General features: G+C 50.1%; 1 protein-coding gene across 1 annotated transcript in view; it reads left to right on the forward strand.

Moving 5' to 3' along the window:
* The window catches only part of Gabbr2 (gamma-aminobutyric acid type B receptor subunit 2), a 343,542-nt gene that overhangs the window by 253,980 nt on the left and 65,387 nt on the right, over positions 1-24,175 (forward strand). The window contains exons 8-11 of the mRNA XM_057790816.1: positions 2,500-2,560; positions 11,050-11,130; positions 15,425-15,575; positions 17,606-17,738. Coding sequence (XP_057646799.1) covers positions 2,500-2,560; positions 11,050-11,130; positions 15,425-15,575; positions 17,606-17,738 — 426 coding nt within the window. The remainder of the gene's footprint in view (positions 1-2,499; positions 2,561-11,049; positions 11,131-15,424; positions 15,576-17,605; positions 17,739-24,175) is intronic.

Raw genomic sequence — 24,175 nt, forward strand, 5'->3', positions numbered from 1 at the left:
CTACCGCTGGTTAACTAAAACATGACAAAGTCTTACTTTAAAATGGAGTACTTAGTTTTGTTTAAAAAGAAAACAGGAAACTGCAAAGATGGGGCCGAAGTGAAGAGCACCTGCAGAGGACCTGAGTTCAGTTCCCAGGCTTCGGGAGGCTCACAGCCCCAGGGCATCTGATGCCCTCTTCTGACCCCTGTGAGCACCTGCACTAATGTAGACGGGCAGATGGACCACACACACACACACACACACACACACACACACACGCGCGCGCGCGCGCGCGCATGATTTGAAAGAAACAATAAATCTTTTCAAAAGGAAAAAACAAAATACTAAAAAAAAAAAATTCAGAGGGAGAATCTTTTTTCCACCCCTACCCCTGTTCCACCGGTTTCATCTGGACAAGGACACCCTCCCACTCACTTTTTAACGGCACCAGAATCTGTAGAACATCCGCACTGTAGACCTAAACACCTTTGGAATTCTTCAGATCCTAGCAAGAGATCAGTAAGGAATTTAGGACTCTGCCCTTGGGGGATTTTTTTTTTTCCATTTTCTCCTTGTGGAGAGCTGTTTGCATCTTTCCCACCCAGGTAAAGTGGTCCATTTGCATAAACATGATCCTTTTGGAAGGTGTTCTGAGGTTTCCAATCATCCCTAGAAATAAAATCACAGCTCCTGTCTCACCTTCTGTTGAAGCGTTTTCGCACTTTAGGGAATTGCTTACTGCCACCTGAGTGTGGAATTGGGGTGGGTGTTCAGTTTCAAACTGGTGCCGCTCACAGCTGTCTTCAGGACTTCAAAAAGGTGTCAAAGTGGCATGGGAAGGTGTTTCTGAGGACACATTGCGGGATCCTCTTTGCTCTCCAAGCCATGGGGCCACACACCGTGGATTTCCCCCACAGAAGATGCTCCCAGGACCTTCTCCTGAGAATGGAGTGGATGCGCAGCACCGTTGCCCTGGCAGGGCAGGTGCATCGCAGGGAGAGGGAAGCAGGGTACCATGGAAACAGCTTCCTTCCTGAATTTCACCGTAACAGCAAGAGGAGGAGGCATGTGTTTTTGGAGCTGAAGCAACAGTAGTGAAATAGCATGGGTCTTAATGAAATATGGTCAGGGGTGTAGCTCAGTGGTAGAACATTCGCCTCAGAGCCACGAGGTCCTGCGTTTGATCCTCGGCAACTTCTAAACAAAGAAAATGAAACTGGGATTGGATTCCAGCCTCATTTACAATAACCTTGCAATCAGCACATTAGCCTTTCTCCATTTCTTTTCTTTATGTGCTTCCCCACGCACGCATGTACATACATGTCCGTGCATGTGTGTGTGTGTGTGTGCACGTGTTCATATGTGTGTGCATGAGGAAATGGAGCAGTCTTAGGTATTGGTCCTCACCTTTCACCTTGTTTGAGGCAGGATCTCTTTGTTCTTGAAGGCTTCCTACACTAGGTCAGATGCCCCAGTTGCTGCCAGGGACTCTCCCTGCTTCACCTTCCGTTTCAACGTAACAGCACAGGGGTTACAGATGTACCCTGCCACTCCCAGTTTTATGCGCAGATTCTAAAGAATCAAACTCAGGTCCTCACAGTACTTTATCCACCGAGCCATTTCCCCATCTTAGTCTCGGTTTCTTGATCTGTAAAGTGGGCATCACCCACACCACCTAAGCTAGTTGTCAAGATGCAGTGACAGGCTGCATGTCAGTTTCTCCTCGTTGGTTTCCTTCCATGGTTACAGAATTCTAGCAGGGACCACAAGCGGGCAAAAAGAACTGATGTGGCTTCTTTAATCCCTAGTGTTCTCAGCCAAGCATATGGGAACCATCAAGGCAGATGCTGGAGATGACAGCAATCTTTAGCCCCCAAGTCCCTAATGAGAGGCGCTCAGCTGCCTGTGACTGTGGATGGAGATGCTTAATTTCGAGCTGCATCATAGCCCAGTTATAATTGGGGCTGACATCACCGCAGGATGAGTTTTCCAAAACAGTCTCCATCCTTAGTATTAAACCACACACACTGATCTATAGGTAGATAGATAGATAGATAGATAGATAGATAGATAGATAGTAATTTTTTAAAAGAACCCCTCCACCCTCCAGCACTCTGATGGTCCTCCAACCAGATAGCCTCCTCAGGAAAGCCCTATATCTTTCTGAGTGCTCACAGAACCCACCATCAGAAGCCTCACCTCTGCCTTCAACTCTCTAGAAGACCTTGTCCCATGACAACACAGCCACGTGGGCATTCCATAATCACTGTGCTAATGACAATGCTATCTCGGCTTTTGTTCATCGATGACAGTTCCATTATTGATTTTGTGATCTCGCATATTAAGCAGATAAAGTCACAACTAACGTGTAGGCGATGAGTTTGACTTTGGTGTCTGCCTCCAATGGGAGCTGATTTCTCTCCAGTATTAATAGCCACATCACGCCGTTCAAGATCTTGGTGAGCTAATGTGACATTTCTCTTTTGTTCCCGTTTGTTTGTTTTGTTTTGTTTTTAGGGTCAAGTTGTGTTCCGGAACGGAGAGAGAATGGGAACCATTAAATTTACTCAATTTCAAGGTAGGCTTTCTGATGCTTATTCTTTCCAGCTGACAGCATTTATATTCAGGGATGTTGTGTTTCTGCAATAAAAGGCATCAGAAGAGATGGAAATCTGATATGAGATTCCAGATAAAACAAGAGTCGATAGGAAGCGCTTCCCCATGAGAGCATGAGTTACAGCTATGTGAAAAATTGTTTCTCAAATGCCTAGCTCCCCAAGCCTACCCTACCCCCCTGTAACTCCTAGACTTTCAGAAAGGGGAGCGTGGGTAAGTCGATAGCACTATGCCGAGAAGGCTGCATCACTTCAGGATTTGATCACAGGAGTGTTCAACAGACCCCAAGACAGACAGGCCAATGTAAAGATCCCCGCATCTCCATCCCCCAGCCAAAGCCACTGCCTGCCCTTTGCCAGTCTTACGTTGTCTTGGCTCACCCCCACCTGCCCGCTTTTTGCTAGCCATTGCAAAGCCACTCCTAGACATTAGCTCATTTCAATATATAAATCCTTCAGTGTGCATTTCTTCTAGAGGACATAGCCGCTGTACCTACAGGAAGGTTTCACGGTTCTTAATGTCTTTCCACGCCCCATCTATCAGTCCTCCAACCATTCCGAGCTGACAGTTTAATGGAGAACCCTCACAAGGTCCAACAATCACACAAGTCCGGTGTGTCTCCTTAGCCTCTGCTTTATTGCACCCTCCACTCCCTCTGCCTGCCCCCTCCCCCATGCACACACTTTTTGTTTACCACTTGGTGTTCTGCAGGAACCAACCCATTTGGTGGATTTGGCTGCTGCTACCGGAGTCAAGGTGGGGCTCAGAAACCACCCCAGCCATGTTCCCTGTGTGGCGAGAACACAGTTCAGAGAGGCTGGTAGCTCGTCAGAGTCCTGGGGCACATGGGGGAGCAGGGCTGGACACTCCTTGAGACAGTTGCCTCTGTCATTATGATTGTGGTTAGCCTGCCCCACTAAAGAGACCGTTTGTAAGAGCGCTTCCTCTTGGCATCTTGATGAGAAGGGAAGCAGATCCCACAGTCATTCCAGGAAAAGCCAGAATTAAAGTAAGCTCTTCAGATTCTTTCCGACGAATCCCACCAGGCTTCCGATCAGTCTGGAGAGGTGTTTCTCAGGCTGCCTCCTCCTAATGCGACTGCGTAGTTTGCTCATTCATCTTCCTAGGGCAGGTAATTGAAACACATGTCAGCTCTCTAGCGTGCACAAAAGGTGTCATCTTAGGCAAATGTAATTATTTTCCCATTTGTTAAGTCTTCTTCATTGGCTGAACAAAGTAAGCAGCCTAGCAAATATGCTTGTTTTTTGAATGATGGCAACTAAATCCTTTTGTCACGTTTCTAGTTCTCAAATTATATCCCTCGCCCAAGTGCTTTGTAAAATGTGGGTTCCCTGATCGCAGTGGTGCATGCTGATTTTATCGCCTTCTTCTTTTTTCGTATGTTAAGCTTGCCATCAACTTCAGCAGCTGTGGGTTGAGCATACCTGAACTCATAGGGCAGTCAGCACAGCAAATGGTAAGGACCAGGTTTGTGGTCCTGCCCAGAACAAGTCAAACAGCATCCCCCTAAGACCAGTGGCTTCTCCTCCTGCGGAACCAGAAGTAGGTCCTGTTGTCTAGGAAGTCAATGCTTCCATTTCTGGGATCAATCCAGAGCCACGATACCGACTAGGTACAAATATCCAGAAGCCTTCACTTTGGATAGAACACCTCCAAAGAATATTGACTTTCCTCCCCAAAGTTAATGGCAGCTCCAGCCTCAGCTGCCCAGGTAGAAACCTACAACTGCCCATTCATGTCCCTCTCCTCTCCCTTGCCTGCCCCACTGGCCATGCCCCCATCACCATATCCTAGACCCTCCTCCGCATAGCTCATGTGTATGTGCCCTTCCCTGCTGGGCAGTAAGCTCTGCACCCTAGGTGGCAGGTGAGGCCATCCTGCAGAGCCACGCCCACGCTGGCTGTGCCCATTTCCAGTCCTACCCATTTCCTGCTCATCCTCCACCCACTCTGCCTTCTCCTGAGCTCTGTGTGGATGGAAATGAATATTGGAAAAGTAGCTTTTTCCTCCCCTTTAAGAGAAAAAAGATTCCCAGTAACTGCCTCTTCTAAGCAGCGCTGGGAATGTGTAGCCGGGAGGAAGCCAAACAGGGCGTGATTAGGCCTTGTTTGGTGTTCCCATAGAAGGCCCGGCATCTGCTCCCAGCAGCCTGCCTTCATTAGACCCGTTTGTGAGACTGACACATGGTGGCTTCCTTGAGATATAAAGGCCGGCCTCTGGGGCTGGTGTCTGCACACCTCATCTAAAGGGATGGGCTCTTCCAGGCTCTTAATGCTATAATTGTCATTCATAATGTACCCCAAGCAGTGGAAGCCCCTCCTTCCCACCCTTAATTACTGCCTGGTCTTCTGGGTGCACAGATGCGGACACAGCGTCTCCCGTCCCCAGCGTCTGCTTGGTGCTTTGTTGTGCCCTCTAGGGGAGCACCAAGCTGGATAAGACACAGTTCCTGCCCCCAAGTCTAGGGACTTCATAATCTCTCTGGCCAAATGTCAGCGCCCATAAAGATGGGAAGTCGCATCCCAGAACCTACTAGAGAACTCTCAGAACAGTTTGGCCCTGATTGGAGACTCCTGGGGCTGGTTTTTAATGTCCCTTTCTGTCTCATGACACACACTGCCATACCCTTCACCACCCACAGTCTGAAAGGCTCCGTGGATTCAAACACTGGCTTCTGTAAGACTGGAGATGGAGGGCTGGAGAGATAGCTCAGAGGTTAAGAGCATTGCCTGCTCTTCCAAAGGTCCTGAGTTCAATTCCCAGCAACCACATGGTGGCTCACAACCATCTGTAATGGGGTCTGGTGCCCTTTTCTGGCCTTCAGGCATATACACAGACAGAGTATTGTATACATAATAAATAAATAAATAAATAAATAAATAAATAAATAAATACATACATACATACATACATACATACATACATACTTTAAAAAAAAGACTGGAGATGGAGTCCCCTGAACTTCAGCACACTCTAGCAGGGTCGTGGGTCAGCAGGGACAGGGCACTAGTGAAGGTGGACTTACTGGGACCAGGGTGTTGTCCCAGTCTAGAGACTTCCCCGCCTTCACTGTCCACGAGGAACCCCCTCATGGAAGGGGGCCCAGAAGATAGAAGGCATTGTGCTTCATAGAATTGCAGATTCTGTGTGTTACATGGAGTGCTAACTCTCCATGTCTCTGCTTGAATACCTCCAGGGATGGGGAGCTCATTTCCATCATGTGAAAACATCACTGTTTTCCAGGTGGTGTAGCCTAATCGCTCTGAAATTTCACTTCAGAGTTTATCTAAAAATAGTGAAATAAAAGACGGTCGTGTCCCTGGCTGTAAAAGTGACTGAGTATTCAGTGACCTGCTGCAGTCGTATGTCTGGCTAGGTGACTGGCATGGAGGACAGTCATGTCAGCTGCTGATCGCTTTCTCAAATCCTGGCCATTCTCAACAATGACCACAAGTGTGGCCTTGCCTCACACGTCTCACTGGCACACGAAAGACCCTCTGGCTTGTTCAGACCCCTGTTCCCCTCACTTACACCGTACCCCGCTTCCCCAGTGGGTAACCCACACCTTCATTGCTTAGTGAGAATATTGCCTTTGTGTGTCCTCCCCCACCATGAACTGTCATCTTCTGTGTGAATAACTTGAGTTTGCCTCAATGCCACGGGCTTATATGGCTTTTTGGCTTTCCCTGTTCTTGGGGTTGCTGTTGTTTTACACTCACCACACTGTTTTTAAAAATACCTCTGATTCCTTGGTGGGAGCGCTTCACTGTCTCCATGGATACGTCCATCCTGAGCGCCCACACCCCCCCCCCAGTTACAAGCACCAGCTTATCTTAAACTCTGTATCCTCGTGAATAGTAAGGCCTTATACATGTCCCCTTATGGATTCAACTGGGACTTCTGCCGGCCATTAGGTCAGAGACTGTGTGCACCTTAAATGCGCATACGTCTGTCGGACTTCTGTGACTATTGCTTCCTGCCACTAGTGCAGGGATGCCTATGCCCCTCCTTCCTGCCTGTGGTTCCCCCTCTTCCTCCCTCCCTCCCTCTTTCCCTCCCTCCTCTTTTCTTCCTCCTTCTCCCTCTTTTTTCCTCCCCTCTTCCTAACTAAGTTATGCAGTGACTTTCAGGGTCAGCTCCCTAACATGTTAAGCCTCTGAGCCATTTGCTAGCTGACAGTTCTGACCCTCTGACACTCATTAGCTTTAGACTTTAAAAGTGTCACCTGGTCTGCCTCTGCTCTGTAAATTTCAAGTCCTTATAGAGCAGAACTTTTAAGTTTGGGTGTGCACACCCCCACGCTCCCCCCATGATAAGGTCCTCTGCTTTGCCTTTTTTGAATTTTGTGATAGTTGGGTCTTTCTCTTTCTGCGTTGTTGTTTCTGACACCATCTCCACAGAGAGAAAGCCTCCATCGAACTTCCAGGAACTTATTTTGCAGTCTGACCTATAGCCCACATCAAACTTGTGATCCTTCTGGCTCTAGCTCCTAAATTCTAAATTACAGGGATTCACCACTCTGGCAGGCCAATAATTTAACTTCAACACATATGTTTGCCTCCTTCAAACTAGAATCAAGTAAGAATGGGCATTTGGGGGGATGAGATAGAGACCATGTCACAGGGAGCATAAGGGGACGGGATAGAGACCATGTCACAGGGAGCATAGGGGGACAGGATAGAGACCATGCCACATGCAACAACAAGGATGGGATAGAGACCATGTCAAATGGAGTATAGAGCCAGCTTATTCTCCTGCCTGGAGGATGCAGCTCAGGGAAGAGACCATGTCACTTCCTGATAAAGCCTTGGTCCAACTGACTCCTGGACACTCTTTGGCTCACAGCCAGAAATTATTTTCAAACTGGACATTTTTCAGCATCCAAATTGTTGCCAGTGGGCTCTGTTTTCTCTAGGTTCCAAAATGCAAGGTTTAGAAAGAAAGATAAGCGTGATAACGCACCTTTTAAAGAGAGTGTGAGAAAAGCTAGGATTGTTCTGGTTCATAATATTTTTAGCCTCTAAGAGCCAGAAAATTGAAGCCGGGCAGTGGTGGCACACACCTTTAATCCCAGCACTTGGGAGGCAGAGGCAGGTGGATCTCTGTGAATTCGAGGCCAGCCTGGTCTACAAGAGCTAGTTCCAGGACAGGCTCCAAAGCTACAGAGAGACCCAGTTTCAAACAACAAAAAAAGAATCAGAGATTGTCCATACTGAAAGTCCAGAGTGTGGCCCAGTGTGGCTGTCCACACCACCTTTGTGGTAGGGTCTGCTTTGGGGGCTTTTAAAAAACACTACCCTGCCCCATGATCCACTTCTTAACATCTGGGATTCTATGATGAATAGGCTGGTACTCAGAAATCTGAAAGTTTCAGAACCCCAGGCCTCTAAGGCCCCAGTAAGGCTGAGAGCCACCAGAGCCACTCAACACTGCTGGAGAAAGAGCTGATAGCAAACACAGCCAAGCACGGGGACAGGAAACCAGCCAGTGACAGCCATTGTAATGGCCCCTACCCCTGCGTAGAATTGCCACATGCTTTTAGAGTAGAGGCCCAGGCTGAAAATCTGGAAGTGCTGGGCCAGCGATATGGCTCAGTGGGTAAAATCACTTGCCGTTGCAAACTGACAGCCTGAATTTGCCACCCAAAACCCACTGTGAAAGGAAAGAACCAACCCGCAACAATTGACCCTGACCCTTACACACCTACACACTAATGATAATAAATAAAAGATTTTTGCTACAAGTGTTGGCTTCATGTCAAGCTGACACATAGCCAATAGATGGAAAAACAGAAAGGGGCAAGTGTCTTGTTCACGCTTGTGATCCCAGCGGCCAGGCAGACTGAAGCAGCAGGACCACAAATTCAAGGCCAGCCTCGGCAACTTAGAAGTTCAAAGCCAGCCCGTGCAACTTAGTGAGACTGTGTTAAAAACAAAATAAACTTGGTTGGGGATAAGGAAAGCATGAAGGAGAGACAGCGATTGCAGTAAGAGAATGCATGGAGTGTCTGAGTTCCGCAAGGCTCACTCGCTCTCTTCATGGGTTAAATAACTACCATTTCCTGGTAGTTGAGCCAGCGGTGAGGCGCTTGGTAAATGTTCTGAGACAGGCTCTCATTATGTAGCCCAGGCTGGCCCTGACCACCTTGCTATTCTCCTGCCGCAGCCTCCCTAATGCTGAGGCGGCAGGTACATACATGCACACTGTATGTTTTACATCTTTGTGTCTCCAGCCCCCAGCTTGGAGCCTGGTCCATTGCAGGTACTTGACAAACTCAGGGACTTAGTGTAAACACTTCTGTGACATCAAAGATGTCCCACGCCGCCCTAGTAAAGGACGTGGGAGTAACTTTGACTTTGAACTGCTTGTGGAAAATTAGTGATGGTTTGAGCCCCTGAGCTGGGCTCAGCATGCAAATAAGTACTCAACAAATGGAGGCAGGATGATGGGCATCCCGGCTCAGCATGAGCAGGAGAGGTACCCTGAAGCAGAAGCAGGGCAATCCTATCAGGTACTCCTTGGGCACTGGCCCATGTGACTTCAAGCCCTTCCTTTGCCTGTCTGAGGCCCATCTCTTCTCTCTGGACAGGGGAGTTAGGTCATGGTTCCAATCACGCAATGCAGAAACTTGCTAGGTCCTGGAGCCTCCCAGTATTACCTCCTGGGAGAAACTATGGTGATTATGATCTTCATGGGAAGTTGATTATTTCATTTCCATGGGGCAGTGCATTCGGCAGGTTGTATGAGTCTGTAGCTGACTGTGTGACTGTGGGCGCCATGGGGTCCCTGCAGTGCCACTTCCCCAGTCCTGAGGGTTTGTTCCAATGGGTCTGCATATTTCATGTGCTACCTTCCTATGCTGAATAAATAAATTAAGGCCTCCTCCTTCTGGTGATGGGAGCTGACAGGGGAGCCTGTGGGACTCAGAACTTCCAAAGGTGACAATGGGGAACCCGGAGCCCCCTTCAGAGTGTGTTAATACGACATTTAAGACCTAGGTGACCCAAGCAAGCAGCAGCCACCTACACGGTGTGAATCCCCTCCCCCGTGACTTTTACCATTCTCTTTCCCTGAAGTCTAGGAAGCAGGCAGAAGTGTGGCCTAAGAAATCCTCCAGTCTGCCTTCCGAATGCTTACAAGGGATGAGCAGGGCTTCTGTATTTCTGCAAACTCAGCCCAGGCTCTGTCTCCCTGGGGTCCCCTTGGGTCCCTTTATAAGCTCCAGACACTTTGCTGGCTGGAGTCTGCAGCTTCGGGGACCCACCTGCACCTTGGTGGCTTTAGAGCAGTCGATGAGCTCCTCTAGGGGTGAGCCATGGAGCCAGCCACTCCGTAGCCAGGCACAGAGCCATCACTCAGAAATCCCATCACGGCACCATAGTCAGGAAGAGCAGAAGTCATGAGAAAAGCCCAGGGTTGGAATTGAGCTCCGTTCCTAGTGCTGCTGGGGCCTAGTGCTGCTGGCCAACTCTCAAGACTTAGTTTTGTTGCCAGCAAAGGAGCACTAAGAGCCCCTTCACCACACACTGAAGGTATCACACAGAGAATAGACATAAAGGAGCCTACGTCTAGCCACTGTTGGTCATTATCTGTTACTGTAACAAAATACCTGAGGCTGAGTGTTTTCTAAAGAAAAGAGACTTGCTTGGCAGACAGTTCAGCAGGTACCTGCCCTCCCATCAAATCACTCTCACAGAAGAAACCACACCCCATTAAGAATGGCGTCCATGTCACTAGAAAGGGACACCTCCAGTGACCCAAATGCCTCCCACCAGGCCTCTTCTTAAAGGTCCCGCCACCTCAACACTGTCACACAGGAATCACCATTTGTCACCCAGTGTCCTATGTTACTTGGGAAAAGAAAGCCTTTTTTCCTGATACCTTCCTGAGCAGTCATTGCCATCTTTATCCTTGACGATGGCCAATACAGTGAACTAAAGCCAAGAAATAATAATGAGGATGAAGGCATCCAGAATTGACCAGTGAGACAGGAGAATACACTGAACAGTTGTGCAGGGAAATAAGAGTATTGGGGTACCGCTCAATGTCTCGACAGAGCAGCCTGGCTATTGAACCATCCTGGTTCTGCCTCAGGATGCACTCGCAGGCTGGTCCTATCCAGAATGAAGGAAGAGGTGGTCCCCACTACCTACAGCTGGTGGAATGCCTACAGTGCTTTGGGGTCCTCACTTATCAGGGTCTTCAGGAGATTGTGGGTTAGAAATGGGCTTCCCATCTTGAGAGATGCTACACAGGGGGTGGGGGGAAATACCTGCTGAGGTGCCAGCCCAGGACAGTGACAAGCTCTGTGATCCTAACTGGAGTTGGTGTGAGAAGAAGGGGAAACTACGGACAGCCAGGGTCCATGAGAGCCCCCAGACACGAGCCTGGGACCCCAGCTGACTGGCCTCTGTCTCTCATTCTCCACAGACAAAAAGGAGGTGAAGGTGGGCGAGTACAACGCAGTGGCTGACACGCTGGAGATCATCAACGACACCATCAGGTTCCAGGGTAAGGCTCGCAGACTTCCCGGAGGGCACACCAGGCGCTTAGCGTCTTCGGCTTTGTGAGGTCAAGAGACTCCTCGACACAACTACTCACTCACTGAGCACAGTTCCCCACCCACTCCGTGGGGTCCAGCTCCTGGGGCGAACCTGTGGAGTTTGGGAGCTAATCGCTCCCTTCTCTTTGCTTCTGGTCTTTTGTCTTCGTTTGTGCCTTTTCTATGACCACCATTGCTTTATATTGGAAGAGACCATGAGCCTCTTTCTGAGTTCTATTTCTCTCTAAATTCCTGCTGTCAGCCAGGATCTGCCATGTTGGAAACTTGGTAGTTAATGAAAAAAACTAAAACATCAAGTAGATGTCTGAGTAAATGGATACATAGGTGTATGGATGAGTAGGTGGGTAAGTGGATGAGTGGATGGATATGGATGAATGCGTGGGTCGGTGGATAAGTGGTGAGTGGGTGGATGGATGGATGGATGGATGGATGGATGGATGGATGAAAGAATAGGCTGGTTAATGGTGGCTGAGCATATAAGCAGATAGGACAGATAAAAGCCTGGAAATGAGTTGGGTGGGTATATAGATAAGAGGGTAGATAGATATATATGGATAAATGAATGGATGCATGAATACATAAATAACTGGATGCATAGATGGACGCACGGATGAACTAGTAGGCCTGCATGGATGTATGGACAGCTGCATGCATGCAAATATGCATACAGATATGGATGAGTAATTAGTGACGAAAGCATAGATGCGCGGAGAGATACATGGATAGGTAAACTGGACGAACGGCCTAGTCTCTGGATAGCAGTCGAGGAAACTGGAAGTCTGTGGCACCCAGACAGTTGTTGCTTAAATCATATTAGGTCATCAGGAATTTTTCTGTGCCCAGAGTTAATCATTAAACCCAAGACCACCATAAGAGCTCTCTTATGGTGCCTTAGGTGGGACTTGGTTGTGTCCATCTATGGATCTATAGATCTGAGATAGGATCTCAGCTCCTAGAACGTCGCAGAGATTCAGTTAGTGTCCACATGTGTCACCTGAGTGTGTCCTCCACTGTCGGCCATCCTTCCCACACCACCTGAGGGAACCAACACCGGGTACATAATGGCATGTTATGGTTCACACCCCCACTGAAAATCGATGGGTTTGTCTTTTTGTACATTTAAGAAAACAGCTCAGGCCAGACATTGGTGGAGCCTGTCTTTAATCCCAGCTCTGAGGAGGCAGAGGCAGGTGGATCTCTGTGAGTTCGAGGCTAGCCTAGTCTATGGAGCAAGCTCCAAGACAACCAGGGATACACAGAGAAATCTTGTCTGGAAAAACCAAAAAAAGGAAACAGAAAAGAGCTCAGAAATGGTGTCACACCAAATTTATACCACCTGTGAAGGACACAGACTGTCTTATCCGCTAGAGTCCTGATATCGTGAGAGATCTGTCTGCTCCTAGACTGAGGAGAGGGCGGCTTTTGGAATAAGGATTCTGGGTACTGAGCTCCTGATAGGGTGCTGGCCCAGCACGCAGGAGGCCCAGGCTCTGCCCCCAGCCCTGGGGAAGACAATAGAGAGAAAGTATCAAGTACAAAATAAAGAAAAGACACAGGCTGGTAGCAGAGAGCATTTTCACTGTGGTCCCAGGGTTCAGAGAGGCGCCTTGCTCTGTGCTGTGTCCCTAAGACATCCATGAGGGGACCCTCTCCGCAGTTCTCCATCTTCTCTCAGAAATCTGCCTGGCTCAGAGGTTAAGAGCACTGACTGCTCTTCTAGAGGTCCTGAGTTCAAGTCCCAGGAACCACATGGTGGCTCACAACCATCTGTAATGAGATCTGTGCACTGTATACATAATAAATAAATAAATCTAAAAAAAAAAAAAGAAAGAAATCTGCCTGGCCAAACGGCTTCAGTTCCTCCAATGTTGGGACACATTGGTGCCTATCCCCAGGCTATGTCCTATCCCCAGGCTATGTCCCCGGAAGCCTTCCTTCTCATCTGGTGACCGCCAGCCACTCTTCTCACCCTCCAACAGTTGCTTCCCACTCCCCACTCTAGGAAGCATCTCCTGACTCCATCCTGGGGAGCTGCTCTCTGCTGCCTGCTGGGTACTCAGATTATCCTAGGCCTGAGAGCCTGGGGGATGCCCACCCCAGGCTGTATCCACAGGAACTGTTTGCACCAGCTTTAGAGCCAGGCAGATCTGGGTCTCAGTTCTGCCAGCCAGCCACTTACTAGCTCTAGAAGTCACAAAACACCTAGAAGACTGTTCAGCCCACCACCCATAAGGGTGATGGATGATTCGATTGAGAAGGCTCTAATATTTATATCTTATTTATAGTGTGCAGATAAGCTGAGCGTCCATACATTAAAGCCTCCATCTGTTCATCTCTCGTCTCCGCATCATCCTGAAGCCAGCATTCAGAAATTGGTGTTGCCTTATATTGCTCTGCTCTTTCCCCAAGGCTGGACCCCACCCCCGAGGGCAGAGACTGTATCTTGTTCATTATGTATCCTTAATGTCCAGCATCAGGCCTGACTGATGGGAGGTGATTCTCAATGGTGCATGGATGAATGAGGAATGAACGAAAACAAAATTCAGGGCTGCATCCAGCACAGCTGCTCAGCATCTCCATCACGCTCCCGTGATTCTAGCCGAGATACACTTAGTGGAGGTGCCATTCAGTAGAGAAGGGAGCTGGAGAGAGGAAGCTGTGTGTAAAGAGATGGTGCAGGAGGGGATGGTGAAGTTGTAGCTGAACAATAGACCCAAACCCACTAGTGATCATACCATCATTGATCCAGGACTCAGGGCCTTGAGAGGGACTTATTTTCAGCCAGGAACCCTAAGGACTGTCCTTGAGTTTAGGAGCAGGAAGACCCCTGAACCAGCCCCAGCACAGCACATTCTGGGGTGGAGGTGGGGGTATAAGGAGGAAGTTCCTGGATATGAAGCTCTGGCTTCTGGAAGTGGAAAATGCTGTCTGTCTGTCTGTCTGCCTGCCTTAGGCCTCCCTCTCATGGATCTGTCTGTCTGTCTGTCTGTCTATCTCCCTCTCTCCCTCCCTCCCTCCCTCCCTCCCTCCTTGAAGCTTTTCCTTAACACTCTGGACCATCCCTAGATCCTTTAGAACCCACAGTTTTTCTGGGTCTCTTAGACAGAGATCTCCACTGCCCCCACTGACTGTCTCTACACACATTTGAACTTGCAAGCACAGGTTTCCAGCCCAAGTGAGGCAGTGTGTTCTCTACTCCACTGCTGCCTGCCTATCCCCCAGCTTGTCCCCTGGAAACGGAGGCCTAACTGAGGCTCTGCCACCGGGTCACCATCATCCTTGACAGGGCTCCAGTCTTGGCCACTCCTCTGCATCTGGCAGATCTCACATCTGTCCACTGGAGAGGAAGGTCTTGATGGTTTATAATCTCACAGCAGACACCTGACTTGAGATAGCACACGAGAGAAGAGGATTTCCAGGAAGCCAGGGTGGGGAAGCTCCTGCCTCCCTCCATCCCAGACCATCCCATACAAGGTCACCTAAGAGAGCAAACAGGTAGCCATGCAGGACGATGCATTTGTTCTGAGCCTTTCAGTGCCCACCCCCTGAGTTCCTCGTGCCCTTGAAGAATGAAGTAGGCAGCCTGGCAGGCACAGAGAGAAACGGAACCCCGTAGCTTCAGCCTGGCCCTGGCTCCATGTGAAAGGGGGTTAGCTTCCACCTCCCACAGTTAGCCAGGTCTTAGGAAACAGAAAACCAAAGAGCTTTTGTGATAATGACCTTGAGGCTGAGAATCTGCAGCTGGAGCACATATCTGTCACCCTAGAATTGACAGACCAGGTGTCTGCCCTAGTGAGCAAGATCGTTTATCATGTTCAGGTAGGAGAGGAGTCCTTGAGACCCGTGCCAAGTTCTTTACCACCGCTTCCCCACCCCCCCCCTCACCCCCGCCCAGTGGCACCCAGCTACGGTACCTCTCTGCCTTCCCAGACATGGTTACCTTCGGGGATAAATGGTGATGGTTTTTCAACAGCATAATTAGACCAAATCAAATTCTAGTCTCCTAATGGCTGTTAAATGCATCGCAGACCCCTTATTGATTCTATTTAGAGAAAGAAATAAGTCCTGGCTCAGGCTCCTGCTGGGAAGGCTGGGCAGTCACTAGAGCCTCTCACCCAGTGGGTCGACAGGCCTGGTGTGGGGTACAGGTGTTGTGTTTGGCCAGATACGAAGGACACAGAGGCCGAACGTCCTTGGAGAATGACTGCACCGGAATCTGATAGCTTCTCCTTGACCTTGCAGGGTCTGAGCCACCCAAGGACAAGACCATCATCCTGGAACAGCTGCGAAAGATCTCCCTTCCGCTGTACAGCATCCTATCGGCCCTCACCATCCTCGGCATGATCATGGCCAGCGCCTTCCTCTTCTTCAACATCAAGAACCGGAACCAGAAGTAAGCAGCCCTGCCCCGTGCTGGGAGAATGATTTCTGGATGGACCAGGTCCTTGCTCCACCATCAGCATGGCAGATTCTCTGGGAGCACTGAAATTTTTGGATGGGGTTCCTGAAGTGGGCTACCTAGTCATTAAGATGATTTAGGACACGCGCACAGAGGGAGGGGTAGGGAGGGGGAAGCTGGACCGCTGGAGGACCAAGTTAAATAAAGTGGAAATGGGAAGTCCAAGTCCATGGACCTTCTCAGCACTCTGGACATGATCATCACCTTGTAAGTCCAGCAATAACACAGAAGACCCCAGAGTCCCCAGCTTCTCATCCCTACTCTCAATACCTTTAGGTAGAGCTGGTGAAAAGGACTTCCAGGTTCAGTCACAGAGGCTCCCATTGGTACAGCACATGGCAGCCCAGGAAGCCCCTCCCTCACATCATCCATTTGACCCTTCTCCTGACTCCCAGTATAACCAGGGGTCTGCTGTCCAGGGGACATAGCCTGTGCCATCTGTGTCAGGTACTTTGCATAACTGAGCACCCTCAGCTCTCCCCAGGAAGTCCTCACTCTGAGGTACCATGCTCAGCTGTGGGTAGCCAGGCCACCATGCCTTGATCATGACCTTTGCCAGTTTCCATAGCAAATCACTAAACCCAGCTCCTGCCTTGTCGTGAGAGAGGCTGGACCAAAGCTAGAAGCGTGTGTGCATTGGGGGAGCCCCTACATGTGTCCACAGGACATGGGACCTTTGCCATTGTCCCCCAAAGCCACATTGTATTACCCACAGACTTGTAGGGAGCAGGGCAATTCCAGGGAATGGGTTTTGCTCTGATGTTGCTTCTTTTTCTGCTTGCCAAAGAGGAACTTGGAGGCTCCGAGCTCTGATTGTTTGTTTGTTTGTTTAAGTAATTGCTTAGGTCAAACCCATTTCCTAAAAAGTAAAAGCAATTCACCTAGGGTCTTTTTCCTAAGCACCTGCAATTTACACAGCTATTGGAACAGTCCTGAGTGAGGGCTGCACCTGGTAGCGTTTGGCTCAAGACCTAGGCACATAGTCTTTTCTCCGTGCCCTACAGCCTTCCCACACGTCTAAGGAGATCTTAGAGCTGCAAACTGCCTCTCAAGATTAATTCTCTAATTTTCCCCTCGTGGCCAAATCATTCAGTTACCCGAATGATTTATACGGCTGGCTCAGCCATTGGAAAAAATCTGCAAAAATTGTGGGAACTAAATCTCCCTCCTTTCTCACTTCTCCAATCACACTTTCGCAAACCGCCTCCTCCAGGAAGCACTCTGAGCCTAAGACTGATTCACTTGTAGACCTGCAGAACACAAAGAAAATGTCTGGAGAACAATTGGCCATAGCTGCAGTCTACAAAACTATTCCAAGCCAGTTGTGCTCAGAGGGTCAAGGGCCTCTGGGTTGGGTAGAAAGCCTAGCCCTCTTGGGGCTTAACTCAGCACTGGTTTGCTGGGCCTAGGGAATGCCTTTCGCCTGTAGTCAGTGAAGATGAGGACAGATGGCAGGAGGCCCAGCTGCCAACTCCTGGGGTAAGGGTTGTGACTGAGGTGTTGCTACTCCTGTCCCCCTTTGCACGTCGAACAATGGGAGCTTTCTGGGTGCTCCAAGGGAGGCTCAAGGCCTGATGAGCAGTCCCTGAGGAAGCCTGGATACTCACTGCAGGGCTCTGCAACATCCCCTCTCAGGCAGGAGAGTGTGGTATGAGCACCACCCTCCTCACTATAATCGTTAGATTTAACTCTATTCCCAATCCTGGCCCCAAATCCTATAAACCGGAAGTTCAGATAGACGAAGCTGTTGTAGCCAGTGTCCCTTGAGAAGTGATAGGAAGGAAGACTGGAGGAAGAAGGTGGGAAAATGCGCAGTTATGGGATTCCTCTCCAGAAGTAGCGAGGTATCAACCTGGAAGCAGAATAGCTGGGGGTTGGGGGACGGGCATTTCCCTCATCCCTGAAGACTTAGCAGCAGCGCTCACCCAGAGCACTTGGAAGATGCTGTGTCTCTTACCCACCAGGCTGATCAAGATGTCGAGTCCCTACATGAACAACCTCATCATCCTGGGCGGAATGCTGTCCTACGCATCCATCTTCCTCTTCGGCCTCGATGGATCCTTCGTCTCGGAAAAGACCTTTGAAACACTCTGCACGGTAAGCCCTTTGGTATGTGCCAGTCCGACGTGACATAAAGAGCTCTTGGTGACCTTATCCTCAGACAAAGCTGTATGGAAACACAGGACGGGTCAACAGGTCTGCAACCAGGCCAGAAAGGCAGAGGCGGTGCCTGACTGCAGTGAGCATAGACAGCGGCTGTCCCACTGAGATGACCAGGTGACAGGCCAATGCCAGGTAACGGCCAACACAGAAAGGAGCGATACTAGAAAGGGGCAGAAGAGCCCGGCCTCCCACCAGGATCAAAAGCATCAGCACCCAGAGCCGCAGGAGCAGGGAGAGGATACATCCGTGGCCTGCGGGCTTTGGTGTGGTGACCTGGAGTCCGAGAAAAGCGCTGTCTTATTCCTTCTGTCAGTGATGTTTCAAAACAATCTCTTCATTACTGCTCAACCCAGGGATCTGTTGGGAAGTATTTTTCCCCCAAATTATCCTTCCTGAAAGCGCGCGTGTGTGTGTGCGTGTGTGTGTGTGTGTGTGTGTAAGGTGAAGGAAGATATGTGAATGTGTTATACACTGATGCATATGTGTGTACATGTGTTTATGTGAGAGGTAAAGAGTATGTATGCATGTGTGTGCAAATGTGTGTGTAGATGGGTATGTACACGTGGATATATATGTGAATGGATAGATATGTATAGATAAATATGTGTGTGTGCCGGTGAAATTATACGTGTGAGTGGGGGTCGGTAGGTGAGGTGTGTGTTGGTGTGTACAGAGGCCAGAGATCAGACTTGGGTGTTGTTCCTTGGAGCAGACAGAGTGTCTCACTAGAACTTGAGGCTTGCCAACTAAACTAGACTGGTTAACCAGCAGGTCTCAGGGACCCTTCTGTCATCCCCTCCCCAGTGCTGGGGTCCCAGACATGTGCCACCATGTTGGGTTTTTTATGTGGGGTCTTACAAAACAAAACAAGCAAACACAAAAGAACTGGGTGAGGCCTTGGGTTCTTTGCAGCCACCCAGGGCAGTCACTGGTCCTGCTGTGTCCCTCAAATAACTGGAGGGGGGGGCAATGAGTGCGTCAGTATTAACGGATGATGGATGGGCAGCCCTACCTGTGGTTGCTTCCGCATGGTGTGAGAGTAAGGTAGCCCTCTGCAAAGCCACCTCTTCCAGGTCCTGCCTACTGCTCTGAAGCTTCAGGTCACCCACCGGCCGGCCATGAATAGGATAGAAATAGGGAGTGAAGGGTACACTAGAGAGCACCTTAAAACATGCGCAAAACATGCACACACACACACACATGAGCACACACACACATACACAAACACACACACACACACACCGTATGTCAAACTTTTTAGGATCACACATGTCCCCTGCTGTGGGGGCAGCTCCGGAAAAGCCTTAAGCCCCAGGTAACAGTGCCCCGCCCCTACTGTTCCCAAGTCAGCAATGTCCTGCCCTTCTTGGATGTTATCTTGGCCTGTGCTGAGCTCATCAGATGGTAAGAACCTAGCCAGGTGCCAGGTGCACGCCCTGCGGCACCTCACTAAGTACTTGGGAAAGAGCAAAAATGCCCTAAACTTTTGCTCCAAAGGGCTTAGAGCCCTGCCCTCCCCAAGTCCAGGAACCGTGATGACAACAATATGAAACTAGTTCCAGGGTCCTCCTGGGGACCTCTAGGCTGTACACCGACCCAATCCGTCACTGTTCCCCAAGTCTACTGCTGAACTGTACCCCCGGTTCTACAGCTGCCCCAGTCCCTTCTGAGATTCTGCTGGCCCCTTGGCATTGCCTCCTGTGGGGGAGTTAAGTCCTGGATGCAGAGAAACTCTGAGAGCCGGCGTCCAGGAGCGTCCTTCCCAGAGGCAGGCCCTCCATACATGTCACCCTGTACCCCACCCCTGAAGGCACTTCCCAGCTGGGGTTTTCTGGGATTTGACCTGAATTCTTCAAGTGCTAATGACAGGCTAGGGAGCTAGGGAGCAAGGAAAGGGCCATCCCCACACTGGGGCGTTTTCCTTAATGAAGCCTGACATTCTATTCTGGGAGTCGCGCTCATTTGTGTGAGAGGAAGGTCGTCCTGGGAAGCCCGGGGAGGCGGCATGAATAAATCATGACGTGCTTTACAAATCGACCTGAGCCTGAGCTCCGGGGCTGGGGAAATGACAATTCTCTTGCCCAGAATTCCTTTATCAGCAGTGGGAACTGCATGGAGCGAGCCCACATGTGACTGGGAGAAACAGCCTCCTCCGGATTGAACCGGTTCAGCCCAAATGCATGACCAGGATCACTTCCAGAATAATTCCTTCTGTCGCTCAAGAAGAGGAGCTAGCTACTCTTGACAGCAGAGCCCAAATACCATGCAGGGGGTGCGGAGGGGGCACTTGTTCTATTGCAAGAAGCCTCCTTCCTCAACCCATTGATGTCAAGAGTTGGGCTCTATTCTATCTTGAGACCTGCTGGCCGCTCCCAGTGCCCTCCCGCCACCCTGAGCAAGCAAGGAGCAGGAAACGGGATGCAGAAAGGAGAATCAGGGCCTGAAATTTCACCTCACTTTTGTCATCTGTAAAATGGGCATGCCAGCTCTCTCTGGTGGGGCAGGGACAAATGTGGGAAGAAAGGCAGACATCACAGTGTGTCACTTTTGTTATCAAACTTGGGGTCGCAGAGAATGCCCCAGGAAGTCAAGTCCAGCCACCTGTCCTTAAGAATCAGTTAAAACAGTCAAGTTAATAGTAAAAAGCAGGAAAAGTGGACTCAGTTAATGTGGCCACATTGGAAAGAAGGACACAGAGATCCAGTGACACCTGCCAGCCAGTCTTCAGGGTGCTGTGGGAAGAGCAAGCAGATCGGCTGGGGCGATGGTGCAGCCGCTAAGAGCCCTGGCTGCTCCTGCAGAGTGCTCGGGTTTGATCCACAATCCCGCACTGGTGGCTCACAACCACCCGTTCTCCAGTTCCAGAAGATCCAATGGCCTTTTCCGGCCTCCGTGGGCACCTGCACACATATATGTTCACATGCATACGTGCAGGCACACATATATACACATAAAACAAAAAGTAAATCTTTTCGGAAAAAATTAGATAGAGGACCGGGGTACCGCCCTCTGAGCAGTCAAGGAGTGGTCCCTCCCAACACTGACCCTTCATTGCCAACATCAGCTGCAGTCTCATCCTGAGACACGGTCTGAGAAGTTCTCAGAACTGTGTTAGATCTCCTTCCAGGAGACAAGCTCTCTGGCTGAGGCCTTTCCCTTCTCCCAGATTGAGATTCCTGGGGAAATTTCCACTTCTTGGGATCCGGTGTTTCAATAGTCTGACAGAGAGGTTAAAGGACACAAGTGTCTCTTTAGAATATCTTCATTTCTACCATATTGATGACAACCTGGCCTCCAGACCAGTGACATCCTCAAAGTCAGTGGATGGGTGAGGTGGACCCTGAAGTCAGCCTCCATCCTGAACATCTTTCCAGGGTCACTCTGTTCTGCCTCCCCACACGTGGCCCTTTTCTACCCTTCAGATCTTAATATAGACAACGGTGACAGTACCTCAGCAAGAAGCTGTGACAACCCCAGGGTCAGGCCTCTGCTCAGGAAGGCCATTAGCATCCCTGCAGGGACAGTGTGAGCATGCATGTGTGCACACACACAGATGCTACTGCTGGGGAAGCAGCCACACGCAGCTCCCATCCCCCACCTTCCATCCTTTCTGGAATCTTCCCAGCCTTCAGTGCCAGCTTCAGCAAGGCCTGCAGGTAGCTCCAGCTCCATGGTGCTGTCTCCCTGGACACTGTCAGAAGTAGAGTCACCATAGCAACACGGCCCCTGTGGGCAGAGTCGCTGGGAGACGGATGCTGGGTGTGGGCAAGGCCCTGGTGTTGGGGGAAGGAAACCTCGGTCTTCCTTCCAGATAACAAGCCCACCTGGCTCAGGAACCCCAGCTCCAGCAGGAGCCAGCCAGGTGGCAGAAATGACAGTTGCCGTCCTGTGAACGTTAGGCAGGAACCACACCCAGGGCATGGGAAGTGATAGAACAATCCAGAGAGGGAGAGAGAGCCAAAGAGAGGACCCAGAGGGAAAGAGAGAGCCGCAGAGAGAGAGGACCCAGAGGCCTGGTGGACAACGAGCCCCATAGGACCTGCCGCGCTCCCAGCCTCCGCAGCATGGCTGAGGATGGAAGCAAGCCAGCAGCTCTGTGTAGCGCTGCACACACACACACACAAGCCCACTCCATGTCGGAATTCAACACTATCAACATTGCTCTACCCTGGTGCAGCCCCTCCCTCCAACCTGGAGGCAGGTCACCAGGCAAAACAAAACTAACCCCCCACCTGTCCTGAGAGCAAGCCCAGACCCTGCCCTGCAATACTTGACAAGGGTAAGGGTCCAAACACCAGGAGACTAAAGGGATGCATGCCGTGTGTCTTCTTCTCAAAAAACATAAACAAGCAAACAAACAAAAAACACCCACATTGAATGTTCTTTTTTAATCTAGTACATTTATTCATTGCGGGGGTGTGGGGGGCACATGTGCCAAGACACACATGTGGAGGTCAGAGGACATTGTGGGATCCACTCTCTCCTACCTTGTGAGTTCCAGGGACCAAGCTCGGGCATCAGGCCTTCACGGTCACTTGCCACTAAGCTGTCGACTGCATTTTACCAGGAAGAACAGGCCAGCAGGCCAGCTAAGGTCTGTCTACCAAACGAGTATCCCAGATAAATGTTTGCCCATTTGGACCTTAAAAAAAAAAAATGAGATAGTGAAAGAAAAGAAAATCTACCCTTTATGATGTATATTTGAGCGGTTTTAGTGTGTGCATTCATTTCTAGTGTGTCCCCAGAGTATTCTAGAAAGGCCATTGGCAAATGTCTGTGTCCAAAACTCTACCACATGACTTCCTAGCTGTGTGACTTTGCCTCGGTTACTAACATCTCTGAACCTTAGTTCATTCACTCCCCTGTGAAAGTGGGGCTATACTAAGCTTTGGGGGTTTTTGTTTGCTTGGTTGGTTGGAGTTTTGGTTTGGTTTGGTTTTTTGAGACAGGGTTTCTCTGTAGCTTTGGAGCCTGTCCTGGAACTAGCTCTCATAGACCAGGCTGGCCTTGAACTCACAGATCCGCCTACCTCTGCCTCCCAAGTGCTGGTATTAAAGGTGTGTGCCACCACCACTGGTGAGGCTTGTAAGGGTTAAATGAGAGCATGTATTAAAGCTCTAGGTCCCAGCGGATGCTTGTGAATGAATGAATAGCAGGGCAAATCACTTATGAATGAGTGATAGACTATTAGGATAACCGTGGTCACTTCTAGAAGGCAGAGTGAGAAGAGCCGGGAACCTGGGGTGGGTGCTGGGAGTTTTGGTGCAGGTGTTTCCATGGCAACTCTGACCCGCTGTGGCCTTGCTCTGCTAGAACTGGAATGGAGACAAGAGAAGCTGCAGTGAGCCTCTGCCACCTGCAGTGTGGAGGGCCCGGGGGCAGGCCATAGGACAGTAAGAGTAACCAGCAGGGACCTCTGTGAATATCCTCTCCGGGAATCCCCAGTTGCTGGACTCTAGTTAAAAGCCCGTCCAGCCAGGGGCTGCTCAGTGAACTCTCAAGGAACCAGACTCAGCATTGCAGCTCCCTGACTGGAACAGGAGAAGCCTGATTCACTGCCTCACTTAAAACATACACGTGCATTCAGACACATGCCCACCATGAACAGATTCTGATGGATATCTGCAGGACTCCACACGGCAAGCCACAGGTGCACACCTAAAGGAGCTGTAGTCCCTGGGGCTGTGCTGCGGTGGATCCCTTGGGGACCAGGGATCCAGGGATTCTGGAAACCCAGAAATAACATGCTCTGAACACCAGCCGTGGAAGCACGGAGCTCGAGAATGGGAGATGCTGGCTTGCGCCCCCTCCCTCAAGTCTCCAGGAGCAGAGCAGCCCTGTCCTGGTGTGCAGGGTTGAGTCCTGCAGGTGATCTTAGTGCCCCCCTTGTTTACAGGGAGCTGTGTGCTCAGCATGGGCAGCAGCTGGGCAAAGGTGGGGCAGAGGAGCCTTCTTTGGGTCCTTCCAGAAATCCTGGATTTTTCTCTTAAATAAGGTAGAGGTTACCCAAGAAACCCCCACTTTGCCTCCTAGTAAATTCAAGTCTTATAGAATTAGTGAGATATTTTTGTTGAAAGGGGTTTGCTTGCTTGTTTTGTCCTGTGGGGTTTCCCTTTGGGGTAGCTGATCACCACCAGTCTGTGAGTGATCCCTGGAGATGAACAGGAGAGGGAGGGCAGGAAGGGGTTGGCGTCGTTCTCGAGGCCTCTAACTTGGGTGACAAGTGTGTGGTGGCAAAACTCCCTGTGTCTGAGGAAGCAGCAGCTCAGAGAAGAGTGTGAAGCCTGGCTGTGAAAGTGAGGGTTTCGTGGGACACCTCCTTGTCACTGAGGCCTCCTGTGACAGCAGCATGTAGCGCTTTAGAGCCCCGA

Source organism: Chionomys nivalis, chromosome 16, assembly GCF_950005125.1.
Source record: "Chionomys nivalis chromosome 16, mChiNiv1.1, whole genome shotgun sequence".
NCBI lineage: Eukaryota > Metazoa > Chordata > Mammalia > Rodentia > Cricetidae > Chionomys > Chionomys nivalis.